At 48.8% G+C, this 25,748-nt stretch overlaps 1 protein-coding gene across 10 annotated transcripts in view; it reads right to left on the bottom strand.

Annotated features, from left to right (window-relative positions):
* The window catches only part of TOX2 (TOX high mobility group box family member 2), a gene marked incomplete at its 5' end in the record, with an annotated part of 130,263 nt that overhangs the window by 64,084 nt on the left and 40,431 nt on the right, over positions 1 to 25,748 (bottom strand). For all 10 annotated transcript variants that reach the window (XR_014315326.1, XR_014315327.1, XR_014315328.1 and 7 more), the window contains one exon: positions 14,976 to 15,041. Coding sequence is in view for 6 of the 10 variants with exons in the window: in XM_082744664.1 (XP_082600790.1) it covers positions 14,976 to 15,041 (66 nt within the window). The remainder of the gene's footprint in view (positions 1 to 14,975; positions 15,042 to 25,748) is intronic.

Raw genomic sequence — 25,748 nt, 5'->3', positions numbered from 1 at the left:
GGGAGCAAATCTCCCTTCAGTGGGGCCTTCGGATGAGGCTGCAGCTCGGATCACTACACAGACAGCAGCCGCGTGAGAGGTCTGGAGCGGAAGCACCCCGCTAAGCCAAACCTGGGTGTCTGACCCTCAGGGACTATACGGTGACTAACATGGGTTGTTTTTACATTTAGAAGTTGAGTTCATGAATTGGTACTCTTAGTGACCATGCGATTCTGCATCTTTATAAGTAGTAGGGGCTGGGCACCCTCAGAGGAACGCTGAGCCCCCATGTTGACTTGCCCACCAGCAGCTCCCGGCTGCCCCTTCTCCCGCTGATTGCTCCTCTCTGGTGCTGTTGAGGGCGGGCATGCATCTGGGCTCCTTGATTCCTCTTAACGCTTGGGGAAGCCAGTGCACCTCAGGCCATGCTTCTCAGCCTATAATGTGCCCACAAAGCACCTGCAGAACTGGTTAAAATGTGGGTTCTGATTTACGAGGTAGGGGTGGGACCTGAGATGCTGCATTTCCAACAAGCTCCAGATGAGGCCACTGGGCTGTGGGTCACCTTGTGGACAGCAAAATCTTAGGCATTAAAAGCACAGACTTGGGCACCTGGGTGGCTCAGTGGGTTAAGCCATTGCCTTTGGCTCAGGTCATGATCTCAGGGTCCTGGGATCGAGTCCCGCATCGGGCTCTCTGCTCAGCAGGGAGCCTGCTTCCCTCTCTCTCTCTGTCTACTTGTGATCTCTGTCTGTCAAATAAACAAATAAAATCTTTAAAAAAAAAAAAAAAGCACAGACTTGGACCCAGGCAGACTGTGGCTCAAATTCCAATTCTGTCACATCCCGGCTAGGAGCCCTGAGATTCTGAGTGGTGGAAAGACCTATCCAAGGTCACATAATAAATCACAGTTACCTGGAGCCCCCAACAGAGCCCTGTGTTCTGACTTCCAGCTCAGAGTCTTAAAACTACAGCTAAAGCCACCCACTGAGCCCTGGGCCTGGACAAGTCTTTCTGGGTGTGTGTGTGCGCACATCCCCATGCACCTCTACACGTGTGAACAGATGTGTCTGCAGACATGCACCAACGTGTGTGTCAACGTGTCTAACCATCAGCACATGTGCCCGCAGATCTGTGAGAGCTGTCCCTTCATTCATTCCTTTCCTCACGCCCTCAGCTCCTCCTCTGGCCTGGTCCCTGCTTCCAGGACACCAACAGTCCAGGAGGGAGGCAGCCATCAAACAAATAAATACAAATAAAAATCTAATGTATGTGTGTGTGTGTGTGTGCATGTGTGTCATTCACAACAGCCACAATAACTAGATATTAGCATTACCTCCATTTCACTGAGGAAACCGAGGCACTGAGAGGTTATGTGGTTTGCTCAGAGTCACAAAGTGATGTTTAATGTGTGAACAGGTGCATGTCAGCGAGCGTGTCTACATGAATGCGATGCGCACGTATGTACTTGTGTGTGACCGTGTCTGTGGACAAGCATGTGCACACATGCGCATCTTCAAATATTCCACAAACAAGACTTCCTGGCACCACAACACAGCGTCACAGAAACACACACATGCACACACACTTTCTTTTTTCAGGGGATCATATTTTCAATCATTTCCTAAGGCTCGGTCCATAGAGAAATAGGGGCGAGGGTCGGGGCCCATGGAGCCAAGCCGGTACCACCTGTTTCCCTGGGGCGAGCCACGGCTGGAGCAATTTCACAGTTCATCATCCGTTATGAGGAGAATATAGTCCTTCCCCTCCCAGCAAGTTAAATAAATTGCCCAGACTATGAAGGGCTAGTCTGCCCACACCCCTACGGGGAATGCGCGACACAGGACATCTGGCTATGGGTCCCCTTCCCCATCTGGCCACGTCTCTAAATATGAAGACATCTGTGCAAATACCTTGAATTCTTTTTTTTTTTTTTTAACTTATTGCAGCATAGGGTAACCAGCAGAAAGTCCTAAGTATACAGCTCAAGGAGGAATCCTCACAAAGCAGACAGACGTATGGAAATAGCATCAAATAAAGAAGAAAACCGTATGAGCACCTCCAAAGCCCTTCCCGACTCCTCATGACCCACGCCCCAACCAGGGCAAACACGAGTCAGATTTTTTACCACCATAGATTCATTTCACCTGTTCATGTGCTTGAAGTAAATGGAATCGTCCAGAATGTTCTGTCTGGGGTTGACTTCTTCCCCCCACCCGAGGGTCTGTGAGATTCATCAGTCCATCATCCCTTCTCGTTGCTGCGCACTATCCCACGGCGCCAGACTCTCCGGCCATCATTCGTCCGTCTGCTGTGCGTGGGCATTTGGGTTCTGTGCTTCCGGTTTTGTGCTTTTATGAAAGGGGCCACTGTGAACGTTCTTATGCATGTCTTTTGGTGAACAGATGAATGCGTTTCTGTTGAATGAACACCCAGGAATTGGGTGGCAGGGTCACGGAGCTTTAGACGCTGAGAAAAGCTTTTCCAAAGTGGCTGTGCCAATTTACACAACAACGTATGAAGACATTCTGGCGAACTGGGTATTTCTGTCTTTCCGTTTTCTACATTTGGTGGCATGGGGGGGGGATATTTAATAAATTCAAAATGCCCCCTCGGGCCTTCTGCCAGCCGGCTCGTGTTGCGGTCTCGGGCGAGCGTTTATGAAGGCCTGCAGCTAGCTCAGAACTGCCCACATGGAGGCATCACGCAGACACCACCTCTAGCCACAAGCCGCCCTCCCTGAGAACCGTCCCAGCCCGGTTAACAGCCACAAGAAGCCCGGATCAGCTTCCAAGGCCTGTGCTGTTACTGAGAACTCTGCGGTTTCCTCAAGGGGTCAACAGACCAGCCCACCTCACAAAGCGGACTGCCACAAGGCCCTCCTCCCCCCTCTCCAGAGCCAACAGTCATTCACACGGCCCACCTCCCGGTCCTCGCCCAGCCTGGCCCAGCGTCCCTCGAGGCTATGCACCCCAGCTCCCCCAGGCTCCTGTGAGCCATCCTCCCAACGGCTCAGTGGCCCTGCGCGGTGGTTCAGACTGTGCCATCGGGCAAACAGGTGCATCTCGGGGGCCCGCGGTGCTGGCCTGCGGTGAGATTTCTGTTTCTGTTTACCTGAAGCACATACCTCATCTTATTCATTCCACCCCAGCCCGCCGTAGCAAGCATTCACAGAACGGAGCTACCAAACCTTCTCCTAGTTCCCTCCCTGTTTTGCTTTTCTTCTCCAAATTACAAATTCTAAAAACAACAACAACAAAAACTTTACCAAGCTCCTATCATAACCAGCCCTGGCCAAGCTGATTACCTTATATCCACTTAACTAGTCCTCTCAACTAGTCTACACCCCTACAGGGGAACACACGACATAAGACATCTGGACCTAGCCTTCCCCTATGTCTAACTACACTAAAATACTTAACGAAGCTATACCCACTTCTTGACCTACTCAACTGCCAGGAAGGCAGTATCATCCCATTTGACAGTGGTAGAAAGTACAGCCAGGAGAGGGTGAGCAATGGGGTCAAGGTCATACAGAGAGAACAAGGCAGAAGTATGTAGGGGTCCCATGGACCACAGACCTGCGGCTCCCTCCCATCTGGGTCCCTTGTGCTCCACACTTTCCCAGGAACTGGCAGGACAAAGGATGCCATGTCCAGCAGAGGCGACCACCTCACACCTGGACTTCTGTTCTCCACCAGAGCCATGAGCTTGGAGTATCTGAGAGACAGAGAAATGGGCTGTCTAGGCCCCAAGAAGGCCTTTTTACGTTAGTGTGACTGAAAGAGGCCTGATAGCCCCTGCTGCTCCTGGGAGCACTGGGCTGGAGGTCCGTCTAGTGGAGGCGGCCGGGAAGGTGTCGCGTTATCTTCAGCGAGCGCACAGTGGGCAAGAGGCATTTTCTACTATCTTTGTTATTTGAAGGGGAACGTTTCTTTGCACATTTTAAAAACAAGATATTTCCAGTATCGTCTTTTCAATTTCAACCCTTCACACAATTTGATTTGCATCATATAAAATAGTTGATCGGTGGGGCTCCTGGGTGGCTCAGGCAGTTAAACATCAGATTCTTGGTTTCGGCTCAGGTCATGATCTCATGGTCGTGAGACTGAGCTCCGTGTCAGGCTCCGTGCGCAGCAAGGAGTCTGCTTCAGATTCTCTCTCCCCCTACCTCCTGCTCATTCTCTCTCTCTCTCTCTCCAATAAATAAAATCTTTTAAAAAAATAGCTGACTGACTCCCCACCCCCCCTTGCTGGTATTTCTGATGCCTCATTGACTCTTGTGCCCACCACATCCTGGACGGATGACCTTGGGCAAGTTGTTTTATTTTCTTGCAAATCGGTTTTTTCATCTATAAAATGGATACTTTAATAACACCTCGTGTAACTTTGCCATTTGCCATATATCAGGAACTGTAATAAAAAATTAGGAAATAAATGCATCTTATTTGTTTCTCCCTGCATCACTTTGAGGAACTTCTAAATACAAAATCGAGGTTCGGGAAAGCTGGCTGACTTGTCCAAGGTCACCCAGTCGGGATACGCAAAGACCATGACTGGAGGGGCCCCTGGGTGGCACAGTCGGTTAAGCAACTGTCATCTCTTTATTGTCACCAGGGGTGGGCTGGAACCTCACTCAGAGCCACTGACCTCCATCCAGGAACTGGCAGGACAAAGGATGCCATGTCCAGCAGAGGCGACCACCTCACACTGGGGGAAACTGAGCTATGTTGGGGAGGTGAGTCTCTGGCATGTTGGACAGACCACTGTCCTTCCTAGAGACTCAGGCCAGGGTGGAGTGGGGGGAGGAAACCAACCCCTTGGCCACAGATTACAACCTAGAAGGTCTCTCAGAACCTGGATTCAGCCCCCATTCACAGATGCAAAAAGAAAGAAAAAAAAATAAATAAACACAGAGAAGAAGAAGGCAAATGACCTACCCAAGGGTACATGGTGAAGGAGGCTGAAAAGACCCAGGCTCCCAATTCTCCCAAAGCTAAAGACCCAGCACCACTTTTGAAAGGTCCCACACCTGGCTTCATCTCTACTCCATGATGCTAGCCTTCACGTGGCAATGAACAAATGTTGCTAAAGCAGACGGCTCTCCTACACTCCCCAGCAAAGACCCAGGCCCGGTTGAAGACGCGGAGTTCAAGGTGACTGAGAGTGGGAGAGGGTGCTGTTTTAAAGAAAATCCTCGCAATTACATTTCCAACCCACCGCCCTTCCCTCCCCCAACCCATAAACTTCCTGCATCATCTTCATTGTTCCCATCCCATTTAGAGAGACGGAATGTTTCCAGGGATTCAATTTCTCTCATAATAGTTGGAAGGAAACAAAACTATATGCTGTAAACATGTGCTGCATTTATGGAAAAGACCTTTACTACGGGGGAGGTGGAGCAAACGCAGACCATGGTGCCCCTCCCCCACATCCCTCCCCTGACACCTCCATGCCTGCATCCTGGAACATTTAGACATCTCACAGCCAAGAACATAGAGCTTTAAAGTGAATATATTTTTAGCCCCTGGAATGCAAAATGAAGCTCTGTGAGGTGTAAGAACCAACTCTTTCTCAGCAGTTTTCTCTCAATGAAAACAAGAGCGGCTCGTCCATTTTTCTAAGCACGTGTGTAGGACTGATGAGGGAAAGCTCATTACTTCCGTCTGACATATACTCAATCCTCTCCATACACAGAGGATGGGGTTTTTTTTTTTCCCTCCTTGCATTTTATTCTCCAGCTGCGAAATGATATTAAATTTCATCAGATTTGAACAAAATCTATGGTCTTGAAACTGTTTCCTTCAAGACCCCTCATATTTATTCAGAATTCATGAATCATGTTCGGATAACACAACCATAATTATTTTTAAAGTGTGATGTTTGTGGCTTTAATAGGAAATGCTTGCAAAAGGCCTTTTCTCTTTGATTGTTTGTAATCTTAGCAGTAATCACTGCCATTCCCTTCTCGGCACCATAGCCAGCGAAACACAATTTCATTTTAATATGAATCGCGAGCTCTTCACCCAGGTTTTAATTAAAGCAATAAAAGCCGTGTCGTCCCTACCCTTTATGATGTACACAGACTCAGAGGCCAGAGTTACTAAGCCCAGAATCTTCTACTGCAGCAAGGACAGGAGGGCCTCCTGCCTCCCGATGCATTTACTGTTTGTACATTTATTCCCAGTGCATCGTTTCGTAACGACTCAACCACCCGTCTCTCTCTGTCTGCTCTGCAGTTTTCTCGTCTGTAAGATGGGATAGCAGCAGTACTTACTGGACACAGTTCATGGGAAACATTTAGCTCTAGTGTCTGAGCCCAAGGAAGTGCACTGCACATGTCCCTATTATCAGCATCATCGGTACTAGTATCTGGGCTGGGAAAATCCAACAGACCATCTGCCCTCATAATTCACCTGAGCACTAGGCTGGGATAGATACCAACCCAGGTGAAGGAAATAGAGCAGATGGAACCTGGAACTCAGAGCTCTGGGCTTTTCCCCACTCCAGGGATCCTACACGGTCCCTGGCTGGAAGGACGCTGTACCCTCAAGGCATGAGGACGGTGCCTGGGAACTGCACCTGTGACTCTGACCAGCTCTGGCCTTCGGGGTTCCTGCTTGTACCCTCCACGCAGCCTAGGAGTGTGCCTGATCCAATGGTAAGAAAAATGGACCAGGCATCCCTGGGGATCTATGAAGGAAATTCTCTTTTCCATGCCTGTCCATGTGCGCAGTTTCCATAACACACACATACAATACACACATACACATAAACATGCACACACACAACGTACAAAGCCACTATTAGTATTTCCCATATATCCCTCCAGAGTTGCTTTCATCAAACACAAGCACCTAGAAAGAAAGTCTCACTACCTTTTTTCACAAATGGTAACCTACTAGACTTATTTGTTAATCACCCTGCCTTTTTCAATAAACAGCATATCTAAAGAACTTCCCTATCTTTCCAGTTTCTTCATTTTTCTTTAGAGCCCCAAATAGTCCACTTGATAAATGTACATAATGTATTTAACTAGTCCCACATTGTTACATATTTGGGCTGTTGCCAATTCTTCGTCATTATGCCAATACCAAGACCAGTAATCTTGAAGACACCATTTCTCAGGCAAGCAAATGTATCTGTTGGGTATGCTTCCAAAAGGGAAATTGCTGGGTTAAAGGTCAATGCATTTGTAATTTTGATAGATGTTGCCAGCTTGCTCTCCATAGAGTTACAGCAATTTACTCTACCTTCAAGCACTGTATGAAAGTGCCTCTTTCCCCACAGGGGCTCTAACAGAGTCAATTGTCAAACCTTTGCATTTTTGTCAGTCTAAGAGGTGAGAAATGGTAGTTTTGTTTCTTTTAGGAACTGATTTTTGCATCTTTTCAAAAACTTAAAATCCATTTGCATTTCCTGTACTGAAACCTTATTGATTCATATCTCCCACATGTTTTTCTACCAGGGTTTTGAATTGATTTCTGGGAACTTTAAAAAAAAAAAATGTATTAACATATAATGAGTTATCCGTGTCAGGGGTACAAGTCTGTAATTCATCAGTCTTACACAACTCACAGCACTCATCATAGCACATACCCTCCCCAATGTCTATCACCCAACCACCTCATCCCTGCCACTCTCCTACACTCTAGAAACCCTCAGTTTGTTTCCTGAGACTGAGAGTTTCTTATGGTCTGTCTCCCTCTCTGAGTTCATCCCGTTTCATTTTTTCCTCTCTTCCTCCATGAACTTCTGCCTTGTTTCTCAAATTCCACGTTATCAGGGAGATCATATAATTGTCTTTCTCTGGTTGACTTATTTCACTTAGCATAATACCCTCTAGTTCCATCCACATGGTTGCAAATGGCAAGAATTCAATTTTTTGATGGCTGCATAATATTCTGTTGTATGTATATACACCATATCTTCTTTATCTGTTCATTGGTTGATGGACATCTGGGCTCTTTTCATAGTTTGGCTATTGTGGACACTGCTGCTATAAACATTGGGGTGCACGTGTCCCTTCAGATCACTACATTTGTATCTTTGGGGTAAATACCCAGTACTGCAATTGCTGGGTTGTAGGGTAGCTCTACTGTCTACTTTTTGAGGAACCTCCATACTGTTTTCCAGAGTGGCTGCACCAGCTTGCATTTCCACCAACTGTGTAGAAGGGTTCCTCTTTCTCCGCATCTTCGCCAACATCTGTCATTTCCAGACTTGTTAATTTTAGTCATTCTGACTGCTGTAAGGTGGTATCTCACTGTGATTTTGATCTGTATTTCCCTGATGCCAAGTGATGTTGAACACTTTTTTGTGTACCTGTTGGTCATTTAGATGTCTTCTTTGCAGAAAGGTCAGGTCATGTCATCTGCCCATTTCCTGATTGGATTATTTGTTCTTTGGGTGTTGAGTTGGTAAGTTCTTTATAGATCAGGGATATGAGCTCTTCTTTGTCTGACATGTCATTTGCAAATATCTTCCCCCATTCTGCCAGTTGTCTTTTGGTTTTGTTGGCTGTTTCCTCTGCTGTGCAAAAGCTTTTTATCTTGATGAAATCCCAATAGTTCATTTTTGTTCTTGCTTCTCTTGCCTTTGGTGATGTGTCTAGGAAGAAGAAGCTACTGCAGCTGAGGTCAAAGAGGTTGCCACCTGTGTTCCTCTAGGATTTTGATGGATTCCTGTCTCACATATACGTCTCCAGTGAGGATTTACATTTAAATCCTCTGGTGAGGATTTGCCAGGCAGGTGTACTCTGGGAACTCTTTATATATTTGGGAGATTAATCCTTTGACTATATTGTGAGTTGAAAATAATTTGGCACAATTTTTCATTTGTCTTTTGACTTTACTTATGCTGTTTTAGCCATACAAAAGTTGTTTTTCTTTTTTATTTGTGGTCAAATTTTTAAGCCTTTTCTTCTAAGACTTGGAGTCATGGAAATATCTTTTCCACTGTAAAGCTGTAAAGTATACCTTAAAGTTTTTTCTGCTGCCTTTGTGCCATGAGTACATACAAATCTCTGATTTGTATAAAAGTTATCTTTTGAAAGGGAAGAAGCTGTGGACCCAGGATCATTTTCCCCAGAATCCCTTACCTCCATCTAAGACTCCGCGTTCTCCTCTTACTTCTCTGGTCACTGCTTCTCAACCTATTTCAAGGTCTTCTCCTCCTACACTTTGCTTTCAGATATTGGAGCTCAACATTTAAGCTCCTTGGTCTTCTCCTCACTCTTCTCTCTCTCTGTCTTTGCAAATTTCCTCCTCACAGGGTTTTAATAGCATGGGCGAAGAACTTCCAAGTTGACTTCCCCACGGAGTTCTAGCCATCTCCCTACTTGATCATCTCCACTTGTATGAGCATCTCAAATGTAACATGTCCAAGTCTAACCTCATCAAATCTGCACTTCCCCAGGCCTTTCCCAGCTTAGAAAACGGATACCACCATGCTGGAGAAAGGGCTATGCTGGAAGCCTCAGAGTCATCCTTGACTCCTTCATTTCTCTTTCACCCAAGATCTATCCATTGGCAAGACCTACTAACTTTATTTTCAAAACATATCTTAGATCCAACCACTTCTTTCCTTCTCCTCTGCCTCTACCACAGTAGAGGATATACCATCCTTCACTTACCCTCCCATGTGGCCCACCTGTATCTGCTCTTGCCATTAAGAGCTTTTAAAGCTGTACTATTTGATCATGTTATTCAATCTCAATCTCTTTCTCACTAACAAAGCCCAGTGACTTGCTGTGACTAATAGAATGTGTTGGAAATAGTCATGTGCCGGCTTTCTCCCTCCCTCTTTCCCTCCCTATCTCTCTCTCTCTCTCTCTCTCTCACACACACACACACACCCTTTCAATAATTCTTAGGATAAAGTCAAAAATCTTTAGCGGAAGCCATATTTACAGCTATGAGAGCAGGACATTCTACCTACAACCAGGAAGGGTAGACTAAGGAGCTGACATCCGCAGTGCCCCTGAAGGGACAAATGGCATTTGTTGGGTGAAAATGGTTAGGGATTCCTATCAGAAGAAACAGTGCATGCAAAGACATAAAGTTATAAATGAGCACAAGAGGTGACAAGAGAGTCATCTGTGTAACCAAAGCATTATTTAGGACAAGAAAAACATGGAAATAAGTCCCAGCTAGTTTTATGGAATGCTGGAAGTTCATACAGTATCTTAGGTTACATTCTCTTGAAGTAGAGCCTGAGATTGGGGTTCCTATGACACTGACATTCCCCTTGAGAAGTGACTCCAAAGGGAAGGGAGGGCAACAGGACAGGGCAGGGGAAGGAGCTGAGCAGGGATGTCATGTCAGCCGGAGCTCCGCGGAGATCTGCAGAATTGCTCCTGGCTTGAGACCAGACGCCCACCTGGCCTTCTAGACCATCCTCCACACTCCTCCCCATTCAGGGTTCTCATTTGGCAGAGGCTAATCCTCCAGAGAAGGGGCAGCTGTGAATAGTTAGCAGCCGGCACTCACAGCAGCTGGAGAACGGGTGTCCCGGCCTGGTGATGGGAATCCACACCACTCCTCTCAGGTACTTAAAGTACTCTGGGCGGCAAACCTTACTTCTCCCAACTGACGGAACATTGCCACCCCTTGCTCAGGGTTATAGAGGGCATCTGGCTGGGATATGCAAGAGCTGATTGGAATCCAAGTCTGCTGAGCCCACGGCCTTGTTCCTTTCCTCTTCAGCCTCCTCCCCGCAAGAAGGAGACTCTTCCCAGGGTCACATAACTGGGAAATATCGTCCTTGTGACTCCTAGCGAGGATCTGTTCTCAACCAGGGACAGAGGGAGCTTATCTCTACAAGGCCCCCCATCTCCCAGAAGCTGCCGATGGGCCAGAAGCCATGCCTGAGAATTGCATCTCGGTCTCAGACCACCCACAGGAGTCTGGTACAAAAGGAAACACAGGGTCCAGGGAGGGGGGAAAGGGGATACTGTGTGAAAGCTAAGGCAACCAGGCAGGAATTTTGTGGAGACTTGTAAAAACCAAACAATAAAGTATGCATTTGCAAAAGAAACTGCAAGCCCATAGAGCTGGTTTGAAAGTTAACAGGGGGTGCAGTTGGCTGTTATAGATCCCATAGGAAACTGTGCCTCTACTGCCATTTCTAGATAAAAAAGATGGTGTTTCAAGAGAAGGTTACATTAAAGAGCAGGTTCTTAATACAATGAAATGGTATGTTCTAGAAGCACATCTTCTAGAAATGGCTTCCCGCTTACATCAAGAGCCTTGCACATAATAGGTACCCAATAAACATTTGCTCAATACATTTTATGCCACTTAGACTCTTTGTACTCTGAGGCTGTCTGGGGGGCTCAGTTAAGCATCTGACTCTTGATTTCAGCTCAGGTCTTGATTTCAGGATAGTAGGTTCAAGCCCTACGTTGGGCTCCAGGCTGGGCAAGGAGCCTACTAAAAAAAAAAAAAAAAAAAAAGACATATAGCGTGTTTGTACTCTGAATCCTCTGTTGGTGAGGAGACCGTCATTTTGCCTGGATGTTTATGTCAGCCCCCCAGGAACTTGGACCATACAATCCCTGCAGTTGGTGGGGGAGCACAACATGACAGGGCGTTCATGTGTGTATCCACATGATACACATTGAGGGGGGCCGGGAGGGGTTTAGACAAGCACTTCAGGGAAAAGACTGGAAGAAAATACTAAGAAGTAGGGATCCTGGAGCCCCCCAAGCCACTAGGGGCTGTATGTCCTGGATGAGTCTGTTATTCTTCAGTAAAATCAGCATGAACAACATCCCGTGTTCCCATGGGTTTGTTAAAAGACCACAATACTTGGCAGTTCCTCATATCAACAGGTGGGGTCTACTTCCCCATGCTTGAGTCTACACTGGCTCTCTGACTTGCTTTGAGTGACAGAATGTGCTGGGAGTACTCATGTGCCAGTTCTAAGCTTAGACCTCAACAGGTCTTGCAACTGTTGTCCTTGCTGCTCTGGGAACCCACTCCTACCACATGAACCACCTCAGGCTAGCCTGCTGGGGGACAAGAGACTGTCTGGAAGAGAAGTGAGTCCCCATGCCAACCATCCCACAGCTGACCCGGCAGCTTACAGTGGCCACTTACAGGGGTCCTAGCTATGGCCAGAAGAGCCACCCAGCTGAAGCCAACCAAACCACCAACCCATGGAATTTTGAACTATGTAAATATTTTTGAACTATGTAAATATTTTAAGATGTTAAGTTTTGACTTGCTTAGGGTTTTTTTTTAAGATTTTATTTATTTTGTTTATTTATTTATTTGAGAGAGAGAGAGCAAGCATGAGCAGAGCAGGGGCAGAGGGAGAGGGAGAGACAGAATCTCAAGCAGACTCTGTGCTGGGTACAGAGCCCAATGCAGGGCTCGATCTCAGGACTCTGAGATCATGACGCAAGCCCAAATCAGCAATCCAACGCCCAACTGACTGATCAACCCAGGAGCCCCTTGACATGCTTCATATGCAACGAAAGCCAACTGGCACCCTGTAGGAAGTCTAGATTGCAATTGCTAAATCTGCTCCCATCGAGGCTGGCTCCTGCCGCCAGGTGGCTGGTCAATCACAGGGAACCCTAATGTTTTCTCTATGAAGCGCTAAGTTAGGGAGACTCCAAGTGACAGCACAAGAGACTTGGATTCCCGTGGAGGAATCCAACTGCCTCATTTCACTGCCAGGGAAACTGAAGTCCAGAAAAGAGAAGGGGCCACAAGACCCATCACATAAGTCGTTCCCGAGTGCCTTTTACATGTCAGGCTTTGTAACACACTGGAAGCTACAACAGTGAATGAGGGTCCAGATCCTGCTCTCATGGAAGTCACAGGCTAGTGTGGAAATCAGATGCCAGCCAAGTCGTCACACAGATAAGCAGTAACAGATGCCACGGATTAAAAAGACACAGTGTATGAGAGAGAATCAAGGGGAGGGGACCTAATTTGGATTTCAGGGTCATGAACAGCTCTCTGACAAAGGGACACTTGGCTGAAGGAAGTTGGTGGCAGGCTTGAGGCAGGAATGGAGCAAAGTAATATGTGGAGCTCTGAGCCCCAGCTGTCCCCTCCCTGAATGAGCCACTCAACATCCTCCAGCCTCAGCTTCCTCATCTATAAAATGGGATTAATGACAACCTACTACTTCTCAGGACTGGTGAAGTTCAGCTGAAGTAGCCACTGAGGAAAAGGCTTTGCGGCAGTGATGACGCGCTGGGCGGCTGGCAAGGGCGCTGCTGCGAGCAGCCTGTGGGAATGTTTTGCCCTGCATCTCTTCTGTAAAGGACTGTGGGCCCACGGGGAGCACCCCGAGCCCCACCCTCCCTTCCCACGGGAGGATGGTGGCCACACTGTCCATCAGGGTTTTAGCCATGCTGATTCCACCTGCCAGAGTTCTGAGAGCCAGGCTCAGCCCGCTAACAAAATGCACTTTAAACGCAGCGAAAGGGCTCAGATGAGATGCTCGGGAGCGGGGAAGGTCTGGTCTTTCGAGACCCCCACATGTCCAAGCTGATTACGGACAATGATTCACAATTAAATGACTTCAGGGGCTTCTTCCAAAATGAGCATTTCCAGGAGCTGGAGTCTTGCCCACCAGAGTGTCTTTCAGGCCGGCACGAGTCAGTGCCATATAAAGGCAGGCTTGCCCCAGCATTGTGATGCTCACACGGTCACAGGCCAGCCAAGGGGCATGGACGGGGTGGCGGCCCCAGCACAAGCCCCCCTGCAGCAGCGGGGGAGGGAGGTGCAGTGCCCCACGGCAGAGTTCACTCCCCCGCACTGAGTACGGGATCCTCCCTCACTGGCAGTGCACCCTAAAAGCCACAGGCCCATGCCTTACTCATCTAGGTCCACCACTGGGGTTGTCTCACAGGAGGGCACATAAATGTGTGTGAATTCATAGCATTCTGATTCCCCAGCTGGAAAATGGGGGCCCAGCCACCCGACTTGGACTGCCGCAACCATCATGACTGCACAGACAGAGGACGGAGGTCAGCTCCAGGGACGGGCTCGTCCAGCTCCCCAAGTTCCTCTGCACCCTGAGGTGCTGCCACCCTGTCGGCACCCCTGCCTTAAGGAACCGTCCTCCAAATTCCACAGCGTGCAGTGAGGACCCTCCCCGGCACCCCAGCCTGCAGTGAGGATGCTACCAACTCAAAGAAAACAACTTTTGGAGACCAGGCTCTCAGTGGAAACTCAGATTCTAGCTGGCATCTGGAACTCGCAGAGGGCTAGGGACCAGGATAGCCCTGCAGAGAGATGACTGCGTCTCCTTCCCAGGGAGGACCACACAGGAAGCCTCTGCTCTCCTCCCTGGATGCCACATCCACAATACTCCCCAGTGGGACCACACGACGCTAGGTGGGCCGGAGAACTCCATGTGCCTTCGCATGGCCATGTGTGCCTCCCTGCCAGCGCCGATCCCGTGGGTGCTATGTGGTGGCAAGGGGCAGAGAGTACCAGGGAGCATGTGACATCTCTACTCGCTGCTGCTGAAAATTTCTCCTCTGTCCATGGGAAATGTGGGCAACACATTTGCAGTTTTACCAAGTTTTCAATGGTGCCCATTTTAAGCCAACCATAGCCAGGTAGGTGATTTGCCGAAAACACCGTGGTCCCTGTTGGATTCGTCACTCTTTTTTTTTTGTTTTTTTAAGATTTTATTTATTTACTTGACAGAGATCACAGGTAGGCAAAGAGGCAGGCAGAGAGAGAGGAGGAAGCAGGCTCCCGGCTGAGCAGAGAGCCCGATGCGGGGCTCGATCCCAGGAACCTGAGATCATGACCCGAGCGGAGGGCAGAGGCTCAACCTACTAAGCCACCCAGGTGCCCTGGATTCGTCACTCTTAAAGGGATACTTGGTGTTCTTGATCCTTGTGAGACAGGACAGTGGTGGCCCTGCCGCACTGCTCTGCCCCACCCCGGGCCCATCGTGCAGCTGCTCAGCTCTGGCCAGCTCCAGGCTGGACCCCCACACAGGGAGGATGGCGCACCCACCTGGCTGGTCGATAGCAGCTCTGGGTTCCCGTCACTCATCCCCACGTAGGCACTGTCACCATCAAACTAGAACAGAGAAAGAGAGAGAAGCCGGTCTGAATATGATGTTTTCCAGAAAGCCCCAGGAGACGTCCAAGGAGGTCAGGAGACTGAATGCACGGAGGGGAAAGGTCTGTGGGGCCTAGGGAAGCCAAGCTCAAGGCCATGATGCCCAAACCCCATTTCAGCAGAATTCTCTCTAGGGTGAAAAGAGCAGCCCCTGTTCTGTGGCCCCCTTGGGCTTGGACTGGCACCATTCATCACAGAATGAAGAGAGGAAAGCCTTTCTGCCCTTAATGCCTTGTCCGGAGATGCGACAGATGGCCCTTGTCAGATACCGAGGCTCCCCATCCCTGGAAGTATGCAAATCTCTCTCTTGGCCAAAAGGACATCAGACTATCAACTAGAGCTAGGATTCCACATGACGGAGGGAGGCTGAGATCTTCAGAGTCCTGCCCCAGACATGCCCTCCAGGTCTTACCATCCTAAGAAGCTTGGGCCTCCTCCCACCCCCAAATTTTCCCCTTAAGCCACCTCTGGCCACAGGCAGTGAGGGCTGTGGTTGAAACCATGCACAGAAACTACAATCCTGTGTTCTGATAAGCTGCCAAGTCTGGATGCAGGGAGATCTTCCTGCAGTAGGAAGCAGGCGTCATGGGGGTAGTGTGTGCTCTGGATTCACTGGCTTTTTTTCCACGATGTGCATTCTTGAGCTGGTGTCTGAATTTCTGAGGCTCCTCATCTGTTGAATGAGGATAATGATAGTGGTCCCCTCTCCACGGGGTATTGTACCAAAACATGGAGAGCACTTAGCTCATTTCCAGTAAGTTACCTTCCCTTGAGACAGGTGTCTTGGATCAGGTTCCCTAAATGCAGAGCATGGGACCAGGATTCAAATGCATGTGAATTTTTGGGAAGTGCTCTTCGGGAAATTCTGTAAGGGAGGGAGGAAAGCAGGACAGGGCAGTGGAAGTCGTTCAGCAAAGATGATCTCAGCTGGAGACCTGCAGCAGCCTGGTCCCATGAGGAGCCATAGGGCATGAATCGGCCCATGGAGTTCCGTCAGTCACTGGCTGCAGGCTGCCCTTAAGGGACAAGGGGAGGCATAACCTTCTGAGCAGGGCAGCCCCCGTTTGGCCAGGGACAGTTCCCCAGAGAACCGTGCCAGCTGTGAGCCATTTGCAGCCAGAGCTCCTGACAGATGGAAGCAGGCTGCAGAGGCTAGTAAAGGGATCTGGGTGGGGCCCTGATGGCAGCTGGACATTTTATTTTAATTGAAAATGTAATTTTTTAATTAGGTGATATTCACAGGGTTCAAAATTTCCAACGCATGAAAAGCAACAGCGTGAAAATTCTCCTTCCCACCCACCTCCCACCACCCCTTGCTCCTCTCCAGAGGCGACCCCTGAATCTACGGCTTCCTTTGCATCCTTTCAGAGCTGGTCCACATGTATACATTTGATGGTTGTTTCTTTCACATAAATGACAACATACTCTACACCCTGGTTTGCACCTCATTTTTCTCCTAGCAACACGTCTTGGGAAGTGTTTTATATCAGAACGTGATTCTGTCTCCCGGTACCTGGTATTCCACGGAATGGATGTAACAGATATATTCAACTAGCTGAGCTCATGGGCAATCGAGCTGTTTCTAGGCTTTCCCTATTCCAGCACGGTTCTCGTGAATATTTTTGTACATTCATCATTTTGCCAGGGTGTGAGTTTATCTGTAGGGTTAGTCTGTAGAGTCGCTGGTTTCAGGCATGTGTGCGAGTGAGATTCTGATAGGCATCGCCAAGCACCCTCGCGGAGGCCGTGAAAACCCACCCTGCCATGATTATGCACAAGATGCCAGGGCACCTGGGCGCTCTTCACGCACAGAGGCTCAGCGCCCAGCCCTGCTACCTCTGCGGGCCACCCCCCAACCCTTCCGGGCTCCCATGCCCTGCTCTACCTTGTTCTTTGGTCCATAGACCCTTTTACCTTCTAGCATTCCACATCATTTACTTATTTTACCATGTTCAGTGCTTGTGGTGGATTTCTCCTATCAAAACGGAGGCTCCTGACGGTCAGGGGTCTTGGGCTCTCTGCCTCCCAAACACCTAGAATAGTGGCTGGCACAAAGCAGATAATCAATATTGCTTGTTGGCTGAATGAATGAATGAAGCATGATACTATTCACATTATCTTTTACTAGGCCAGTCTTCCCATCAAGGGCAGCAGGGTTAATGGGTATACCCAAATGCCTTGCCAGCACAGGGATGGGCAGAGTCCTTCAGTGACTGTCGTATTAACAAAAGAAAAGGTCGCGCCGTGCCCAGAGTCTAGGCACTGGCCCCCAATGCAAGGGTCATCCAGCACACTGCCTGGAGCTATGCTTTAAGGCTCTGCTCAGAAACCACCTCCTCCAGGAGGCCTGCCAGGCTCTCACCTCCTCTGGCTGTCCTTCTTACAACATAGATTGTCTCCACATCTATCTTCTGCCTCAGAGTGGGCGCAGCATGGAGGCTAGAACTGTGTTCTGGTCATCTCCAAACTGCCTCCCCCTCCAGCATCTGTAACAGGCTGGCATCAGAAACGAGACAAGGAATGGGACAGGGTGGGGAGCTTTCAACAAAAACTCCTGGGTGCTATTTGATGTGTCCCCATGGCCATTTATTCCTTGGAGAAAAGTAAAACCTTTTAAAAAGCCATACATAATTTATATGTTCTTTAAGAAACAATGACTAGAAATGGAGGGGGACTTAGTTTAGCCAGGTGTCTAAAACATTTTATAAGGCAATAGTAATGAAACGGTATGGCACAGGCTAAAAACACAGCCCATGTAACAGCCCATTTATTAAATGCTGGCTAGGATGGAACCACCGTAAAAGGAAGGACCCGGTCTCCTCTCCCTGATGCACACAGCAGGCACTCAACAAATATATGGGGAATGAATGAATATACCCAGCACTAAATAAATACCATAAAATATCTCATTTCATCCTGAAAACAACCCAGCAAAGCAGGTATTATTTTCCTTGTTTAAAACCAAGGAATCAGATTGAGAGGATTCACAGCTATCCAAAAATCACACACTTAGAGACAGGCTGGGTTTCAGAGTGGGCTGCCTGCTTCTTTGGTCTCGTCTCTCCCACTAGGCCAGAAGCCCCTTAAGAGTGGGGATCAAGGCTTTGCAGCACCCCAATATAGAAGCAACCATTAGCCTGGGGCTGGCACATAGGGAGGGAGGCATTATCCGCGGTGAGCCGTGGGGGATGGCTCTGAGGATACGGGAAAAGCAAACCCTGGACTTTGAGGTGAATAGCCTGGGAGACGCAAGGGGTCTTCCAAAGGGACCACATGAGGTCCCCAGAGCCTGCCTCTAGTGGGTTCATTCATTCAATCATTTATTCAACCAAGAAAAGCTGCCACGTACCGGAGTAAAGCTTTCTTCTCACCTTCAAGGAGGACCTGAGCAGCTGGCAGAGGTTCCCAAGACCAGGCTTGGGTCAGCCTCTGATGGGTTACCCCAATTGTCTTGCATGGTGCCCTGGGAGCACCCTGGGTTTGGGACCTGGCTGCCGGGCAGCCATGAACCTGAGATGGTGGTGGTGGCGGCGGCGGGAGGTGGAGGGAGTCTGTTCTCTGACCTCCTTGGCTCAGGGTTCCACCATATCGGAGTCCTTGCAGGGGAAGGAAGGAGAGAGGGTGACCCCAAGGGTCCCAGGCTTCCCCTGGCTTGGCCCCCAGGGTCCTAAGGCCTGGAGCCTACCTCCTCAGCCCTTTTGGGGAGGTTGTTTTTCTGGAGGAAAGAACTTGCAAGCCAAGGGGAGAAATCACAAGTCAGGGCCCCCTCCTCCTCCGCATGCACAACCAAGATCACAAATGCCCACATTTGTACCCACCGCACAGCGAATGCTGGGGGCGGGGGGTGTGTGTGTGTGGACACAAATGTCTATGTCAAACGCAGTGTGCCCAAGCCTGGTGACTACACACACATCACAAACCGGTGGAGGACTGTGACGACACTTCCTCACACACGTACCACACCCAGAGGCAACACAAGCCAACACAGAGGTGTCCGTGGCATGAGCCTGAATGTGCACGTGTCGTAGACCCTTTATGTGACGGGTACGCGACGCCCACAGCGTGCACACTGGGCAAGGAAGGGAAGACGCTCATCTGCAGCGACGTAAACAGAACTCGCCTGAGTGTACCCACAAGCGTGGATGGCGTGTGCGTGTACCAATACGCGCAGGAGCTTAAATTTCATGCATATCTCACAATGTATCGGTCCCTCGGCCAAAAATGTATTTTTTCACGCCACGCAACCTTCTGTATCTTTTAAAATTGGGGGTGGGGGTAAAATGCAGGGGGAAAAATGGCCCAAGAATTTCCGTGAAATGCAGGAGAACATCCTCTTACCACTGACTGGAATAGATTAATTTTCCCCATTTCATATTCTAATTATAATTCCTTTCCCCATCGCCATCTTCAGTCCTCATTACAGCTGGAAGATTGTTCTGCAAAAGCCAGACCTTCATCTTCTCTTCCCAAGAGTTTTGTCATGGAAATGAGTTTGGGAATCTGAAAGAACCCACATTTTTGCAAATATCGAATGTGTGGGGATAACCCTTTCATGACGGCCACCAGGAACCCTGCTCACAGAGGCTTCTGAAGGGTCTGTCTCTCCCCCCAAACCATGTGGTCCCCTTCGCAAGAGAGGCTCCTGGGCCCCTACTCCAACAGCCCTCCCAACCTAGATCCCATTTTAACTTTAAGGAAACTTAGCAGTAGCCAAGGTGAAAAGGGAGAGCCCTGATCTTAGAATCAGACAATGCCAGCTCCATCGGCACCACCGTGAGCAAGTGCATTAGCTGCTCTATGCCTCAGTTTCCTCATTCTTATGATCCTGAGAGACACTGATTCATAGTAAGTGTAAATTAGGTATCTGGGGGATGGACAAATGAGGTAACTGGATGGGTGAATGGATGGGAGGAGGGAGGGAGTGAAAGATGAGATAGAGGGGTGAATGGATGGATGGATGGATGGATGGATGGATGGGTGACAGATGTATACATCAGCACAGTCTAATGGAAATATAATCCAAGTTACAAATGCAAGCTGCGTATGTCATTTTAAATTCCTGTGGCCACAGTTATAAAACCAAATATAAATAAGTGAAATTAATTTTAATTACATATTTTATTTAACTCAATATTTTTAGCATATTATGATTACAACATGTAATCAACAGAAAAACTGTGAATGGGATGGTTTGAAGTCTTTTTTTTTAAATACTGTCTTTGAAATCTGATGAGCATTTTACATTACAGCGTATCTCAGTTTAGAATTAGCCATATTTCAAGTGCTCAAATGTCACATGTGGCTGGTGGTTGACATAGAGAAGGACATAGTTGTAATGGGTAAAATGAGTGGATATATGGTGGGCAGGTGTATGGGAGGGATGGATGGATGGATGATAAATAGGTGCGAGGGGAAGATACGTGGTTTGGAGAATTGAAGGTGATCGATGGACCAGGAGGTAGAGCAACAGATGACTCAGTGATTGGACAGCAGATTTAGAAGGTGGGATGGGTGGGGGGTGGGTGCGATGGCTGGATGGATGGAATGGTTGAGTGAGAAAGAAGAATGAAGAGTGAGAATGAAAACCCCAAGTGGGATGCCTGGGTTGATGGAGTGGGTTGCATGGGTGAGTGGGATGGATAAGTGGATGGTTAACTTCTATCTGGTAATTCCTTCTCACTCTACTCATACTTCCCCTGGACAATGTCATGGCCTCTTAGGATTACAATGTATCACTGACTCTCAAATGTTCATCTTCAACCAAATTACATCCAGATTCCAATGTATAGTTTCTCCCTGGACATCTGGTCCATGAGCATCTCAAATTCCACACACCCCACACTGAACTTCTGACATGTGCCTGGATCTGCTCTTCTTCCAGGGGTCCACCATCCTGAGAGAAGATGTCACCTTCTGCACAGGATAGAAGCAGTACCTCCAGGATGACTTTGGACCCCATCTCTCCTATATCCCCACAAACACCCACAGAGGCTCTGTGCTTAGCTCCCACTCCCCCCAATCCATCCTCCACCCTGGCTATCACTAGTGCTTGGAACAAAACCCTGCAGTGACACCACATCATTGGTTTTGACCCTCCATGACAACTGGCCCTGAGCCTCAGCTCCCAGGGCATCCCTCAAGGTCACAGGAACCTCCAGTGCCCCAGCCTTTACACATATTGTCCCATCATCAGCCTGGAGCACCCTCCTCTTCCCCTCCTCTACCCACTAAAATCCAACTCTCCCTGGTCTTTTTTTTTTTTTTTTTTCTGGTTGTGTTGCACCCTTAGCAGTCTTGCTTTCTTCTGTTAGATCTGTGTTCTTGGGCCCAACCTTAAACTTCCATCCTAAGTTGGCTCTGGGTTCAATTCAACTTCTATATGTAATGTGATGTCCTGGGCTACGCACAGATTCATGAATTAGAGTATTGGTTCCACCTGTAATGGTTGTGAGTGACCTTGAATTTAACCTGTTATTGTTATTATGTGTTAAACTCTTCTCCCCGCATCCGGCTTGGCAACCCTCTCCATCCGGACTATGTTTCCTAGGTCACTGAGGCTGTCCGTTCTCCCTTCAAATCTCTCCCCTCCCCACCCTGTTGACAGTACACCAGTCCTGCCCTTCCCTTTTGTCGCAAAAGGTGAAATCTCTCAATCCTGTTCAAAGTCAACCCATTCACCTTGACCCCACCCCTCTCATGTCTTCCCCTCATTCACTCATACTCTCCAGCCGGGTCTAGGATCTAATTTAAATATGCAGAAGCAAAATTAAATCAATTCATGCCCTTGTATATCATGTAGTAAACACCTACAATGTGCCAAGTAACACAGTCACAACCACTGGGAATTTATAATAAATAAAACTTGTCATAAGGCACAGAAACATAAAAGCAAAGGGGTTCTGAGGTTATAGAGAGGGCAACTGTTGTTTACAGAACAATATCTCGAGTGTGTATTATGTGCCCGACTTTGTACTGGCATAAGACGTGATGACTCTGACAGTCCCTGCCCTCAAGAAGACCCCAGTTCTATGCAGAAGCTTCAGAGAATAGAATGTTTCCATTCCCCACATTGGAGAAAGACAGGCAGTTCTCTGGCCATAGTCCCGAGGTGGGAACGAGTAACTATGAAACTTGTTCGAAGCCCATCCCAACTGGTCAGTGACAGTTCCACATTCACTCAAGCCTCTGAAAATCAAATTGATCAATAATAGTCTGACTCCAGTAGCCACGTGCCCACCTCTAGGACTTAGCCAGTCCCAGAGCCTCCTGCTTCTGAAAATCGTCTACTCCGGGACACTGTGCTCCCCCCCGCCCAAATCCTACAAACCTCAGCTGATGCTTGATTTGGAGAGACTAGCTTTGCAAAGTATAGCAACGAATTCAGCATTTCAGACATTAAATAATGGTTTCTTCTTTGACAAATGTGGCAATGGCAGGATAAGGTTACTCCAGGGATGTGGACACAAGGAAGGAAGGCTTCTCAAGAGAGGCATCCTGAAAAGGCAACATGGCAGCTCCGGCATGGAGGGCACACAGGAACTGGCCAGGCAAAGAGTGGGGAACATGGCATTCAAGGCTGCTGTGAGCTCAGACCAATGAGCAGCTACCGTGTCCCAGACCTCATCCCCAGGCTGTGCCTGGTCATCTCACTGGAACCCTCCCAGAAATGCCAAGGCTGCAGGGGCAGCCCCATTGTAGAGATGAGCAAGGCAAGGCTCAGGGTTGCTGGAGAGCTTGCCCAAATCCACCCAGCCAGTTCTGAACTTGGCCTTAACTCCTGGCACCAAAGAAACAGTTGTTCTGTAGAATCTGCTTGCCCCCGCTACGCTCCTTGCACAGAGACACAGATCAAAGACCAAGGATGCACAGCCCCCAGCGCAGCCAGTGGCAGACACTGAGAGATGCACCTCACAGAGATCTAAAGAGGAAACAATCAAAGCAGCATACACTGTGCCTGCCTACCCCCACGTCGGCCGTGAGAACACTCCTTCTATGTGGATCAAAACACGGCTCAAAAGCTAGAGGCAGCGAATGTGGCAGCTGCGCCCTGGGCCCTGCCAAGAGTGCGGTTTTATGTGGCGGTATCACAGAGAGATGTACATCAGGACCCAGGAGAGGCGGGGGAGGGGCAGAGAGGCGCTGCGCAGGTGAAAGGGGCCCCGGGACAGAGCCTCGGGCACAAGCGCACTTAGAGAAGGATAATGGTTACAAACCCCGGTCCTGATGCCAGGCTCCCTAGGTCCAAATCTCAGCCTTGCTTTTCAAGTTGTGTGACGTTTTAATGAAGTTACTCTTTCTCAGTTTCCTCATCTGGAAAATGGGTCTATCACTTAGATTGACTACGTTAACACACAGAAAGTACCGAGAACATCGCCTGGTACACACCCAGCAAGCACTCAGTAATTGTTAGCTATTACTTATATAAAGTACAGAACAACCCCAAGAGGCCGCTAGGTCACTATAACTACCCCTCTCCCATCGGTGAGGAAACTGAGTGGGTCTTTATACAACCCTCTGAGGTCTCACACATGGGGAAGACCCCTGATGCCCATGCCTGCCACATATAATTTAAAATAAAATCTGTAAATTGCAATCTTCATGAGTCCAAATGAGAGATTTTCCCCACGATGATGCTTTGTTCCTAAATACCAAATATCAATTTCCCTCCAAAAAAGGCTTTTCTCTTTATTGGTGCACCTGTTTTCCAGCATAATGCATATCCTTATTCTGCCCCCTGAGAAACCCAGCCCTAGGACTGGCCCAGAGTGGTTAAAGGATCTTTCCAAGGCCACATAGCCAGGATGTGGCAGAGCTGAGTCTATAGTCCAGGCTGCTGGTTCCCCAAAGGCCTATACTAGCTTCCCACCCCACCATTTTCCAGCTTTGTAAACCAGAGCAGGTGACCTGACAGCTCTGTGCCTGGGGTCTCATCAGCCAGTAAGGGGGAGCAATGCCTGCCAGGGGAGGGGGGCGGGAGCAGACCTCTTGAGCAAGCCCAGCACTGTGGTTACTGTAGGACCCTCCTCCCCGCTACCAGCAAGAGTTGGTGTGGATGGTGCTGCCTGTTTAAGTCATAAAATACATTGGGAGGGAGTATGAAAAGACAGCGATCGCTACAGCTCCCGTGGCAGAGAGCTACCAGGCATCTGCCTCCTCTGGGAGATAGGAGTCATTGTCCCCATTTTACAGATGGGGAAGCAGAATCTTCTCAACTGGCTCCAACCATCCTCCTTCCCGACCCGTACTCTCTAACAGGGTGACCCTCAACCACATGTGGCCCCCGAGCATCTACAATGCAGTTAGTCTGAATTAAGGTGTGTGTGAGTATAAAATACTCACCAGGGCTCAAAGACTCAGAACAACAACAAAAGAATGTTGGGTGGCTCCGTGGGTTAAGCCGCTGCCTTCGGCTCAGGTCATGATCCCAGGGTCCTAGGATCAAGCCCTGCATAGGGCTCTCTGCTCAGCAGGGAGCCTGCTTCCCCACCCCCCTACCTGCCTCTCTGCCTACTATGTGATCTCTGTCTATCATTTAAATAAATAAATAAATCTTTAAAAAAATAATCTGAAATTTATGATTACATGCTTAAGTGGTAACATTTTGGATACATGAATTTAACTGAAGTCTATTATTAAAAATTAATGTCACCTGTTTCTTCTTTTTACTTTTTTTAACGTGGCTGCTAGAGAATTTAAAGTTACATATGTGGTCTGCATTCTATTTCTACAGGAGAGCACTGGTTGAGAAGCGGTCCCTGGGGAAAAGAAGAATTCTCTGTGATAGATATGGGGAAACGGGAAACCAAGGCGCACAGAGGGGGAGTGATTTGTTCAAGGCGAGAGGTTGGTGCAGAGACACACCACTCACTGGACAGATGTTACTTGAGTTCTAGGTACTGGGATGCAGCAGAGAACAAAATGTGGAGCCACTTCCCAGCCCAGAAGGGACACAGGGAGCATGCAGACTCCTTGTCCACCAAGGGCCCTGCACACAACAGGGTAGCTGCGCCTGGCCCCAACCCTCATCTCCCCATAGTGAGCTCTGATCACACAGCTCGGGTGAGCTCCCGCTCCAACCCAGAGCAGAACCACCTCAAACACCCCTGGTGAGTCCCACACAGGCCATTAGCCAGCTGCAGCTGCCAAGAGGAGCCGATGGGCAGGGTAGCCCAGTGGGCAGAGCAGGGCGGCCTGGCAGGCCGGTAGCAGCTTACGTACCCTCCAACACTACCGCAGATTTATGGCAAAAATTATCCTCTCTCTCAGCTCCATTTAAAGCCATTTGGAGCTCGCTCCCATCCCCGATTATAAATCTAATTGCACATTCCAAACAGACAAGCGCTCATTAAGCTTTAATTATGCACATGTTGTTTTCAACAAACATTTTCATTTGGCCGCTGCGAGGGGGAATGTTTCCAAGGGGGCTGCAGACACAGCCTGGGCTGGAGGGAGCGGGCCGGGAAGTGGGTCAGGGTGTGGTCCAGTGAGACTGCCCAGGAGCAGGGCGAGGACCCCATCAGATCTGGCGCAGGCTTTGGCGGCCGCCCGCCGCGCTTCTGCAGCAGTGGATGCCAGCATGTGTGTTCCCCGCTGGTCTCACCTGCATCCCTAGTGTAGTCTCATCTCAGCTGGCGCCAATGGGCCTCTGTGGGGTGGGAGGAGAGA

This window comes from Mustela nivalis (assembly GCF_964662115.1).
Source record: "Mustela nivalis genome assembly, chromosome: 8".
Lineage (NCBI taxonomy): Eukaryota > Metazoa > Chordata > Mammalia > Carnivora > Mustelidae > Mustela > Mustela nivalis.
This window is presented reverse-complemented; position numbering and strand designations above follow the sequence as displayed.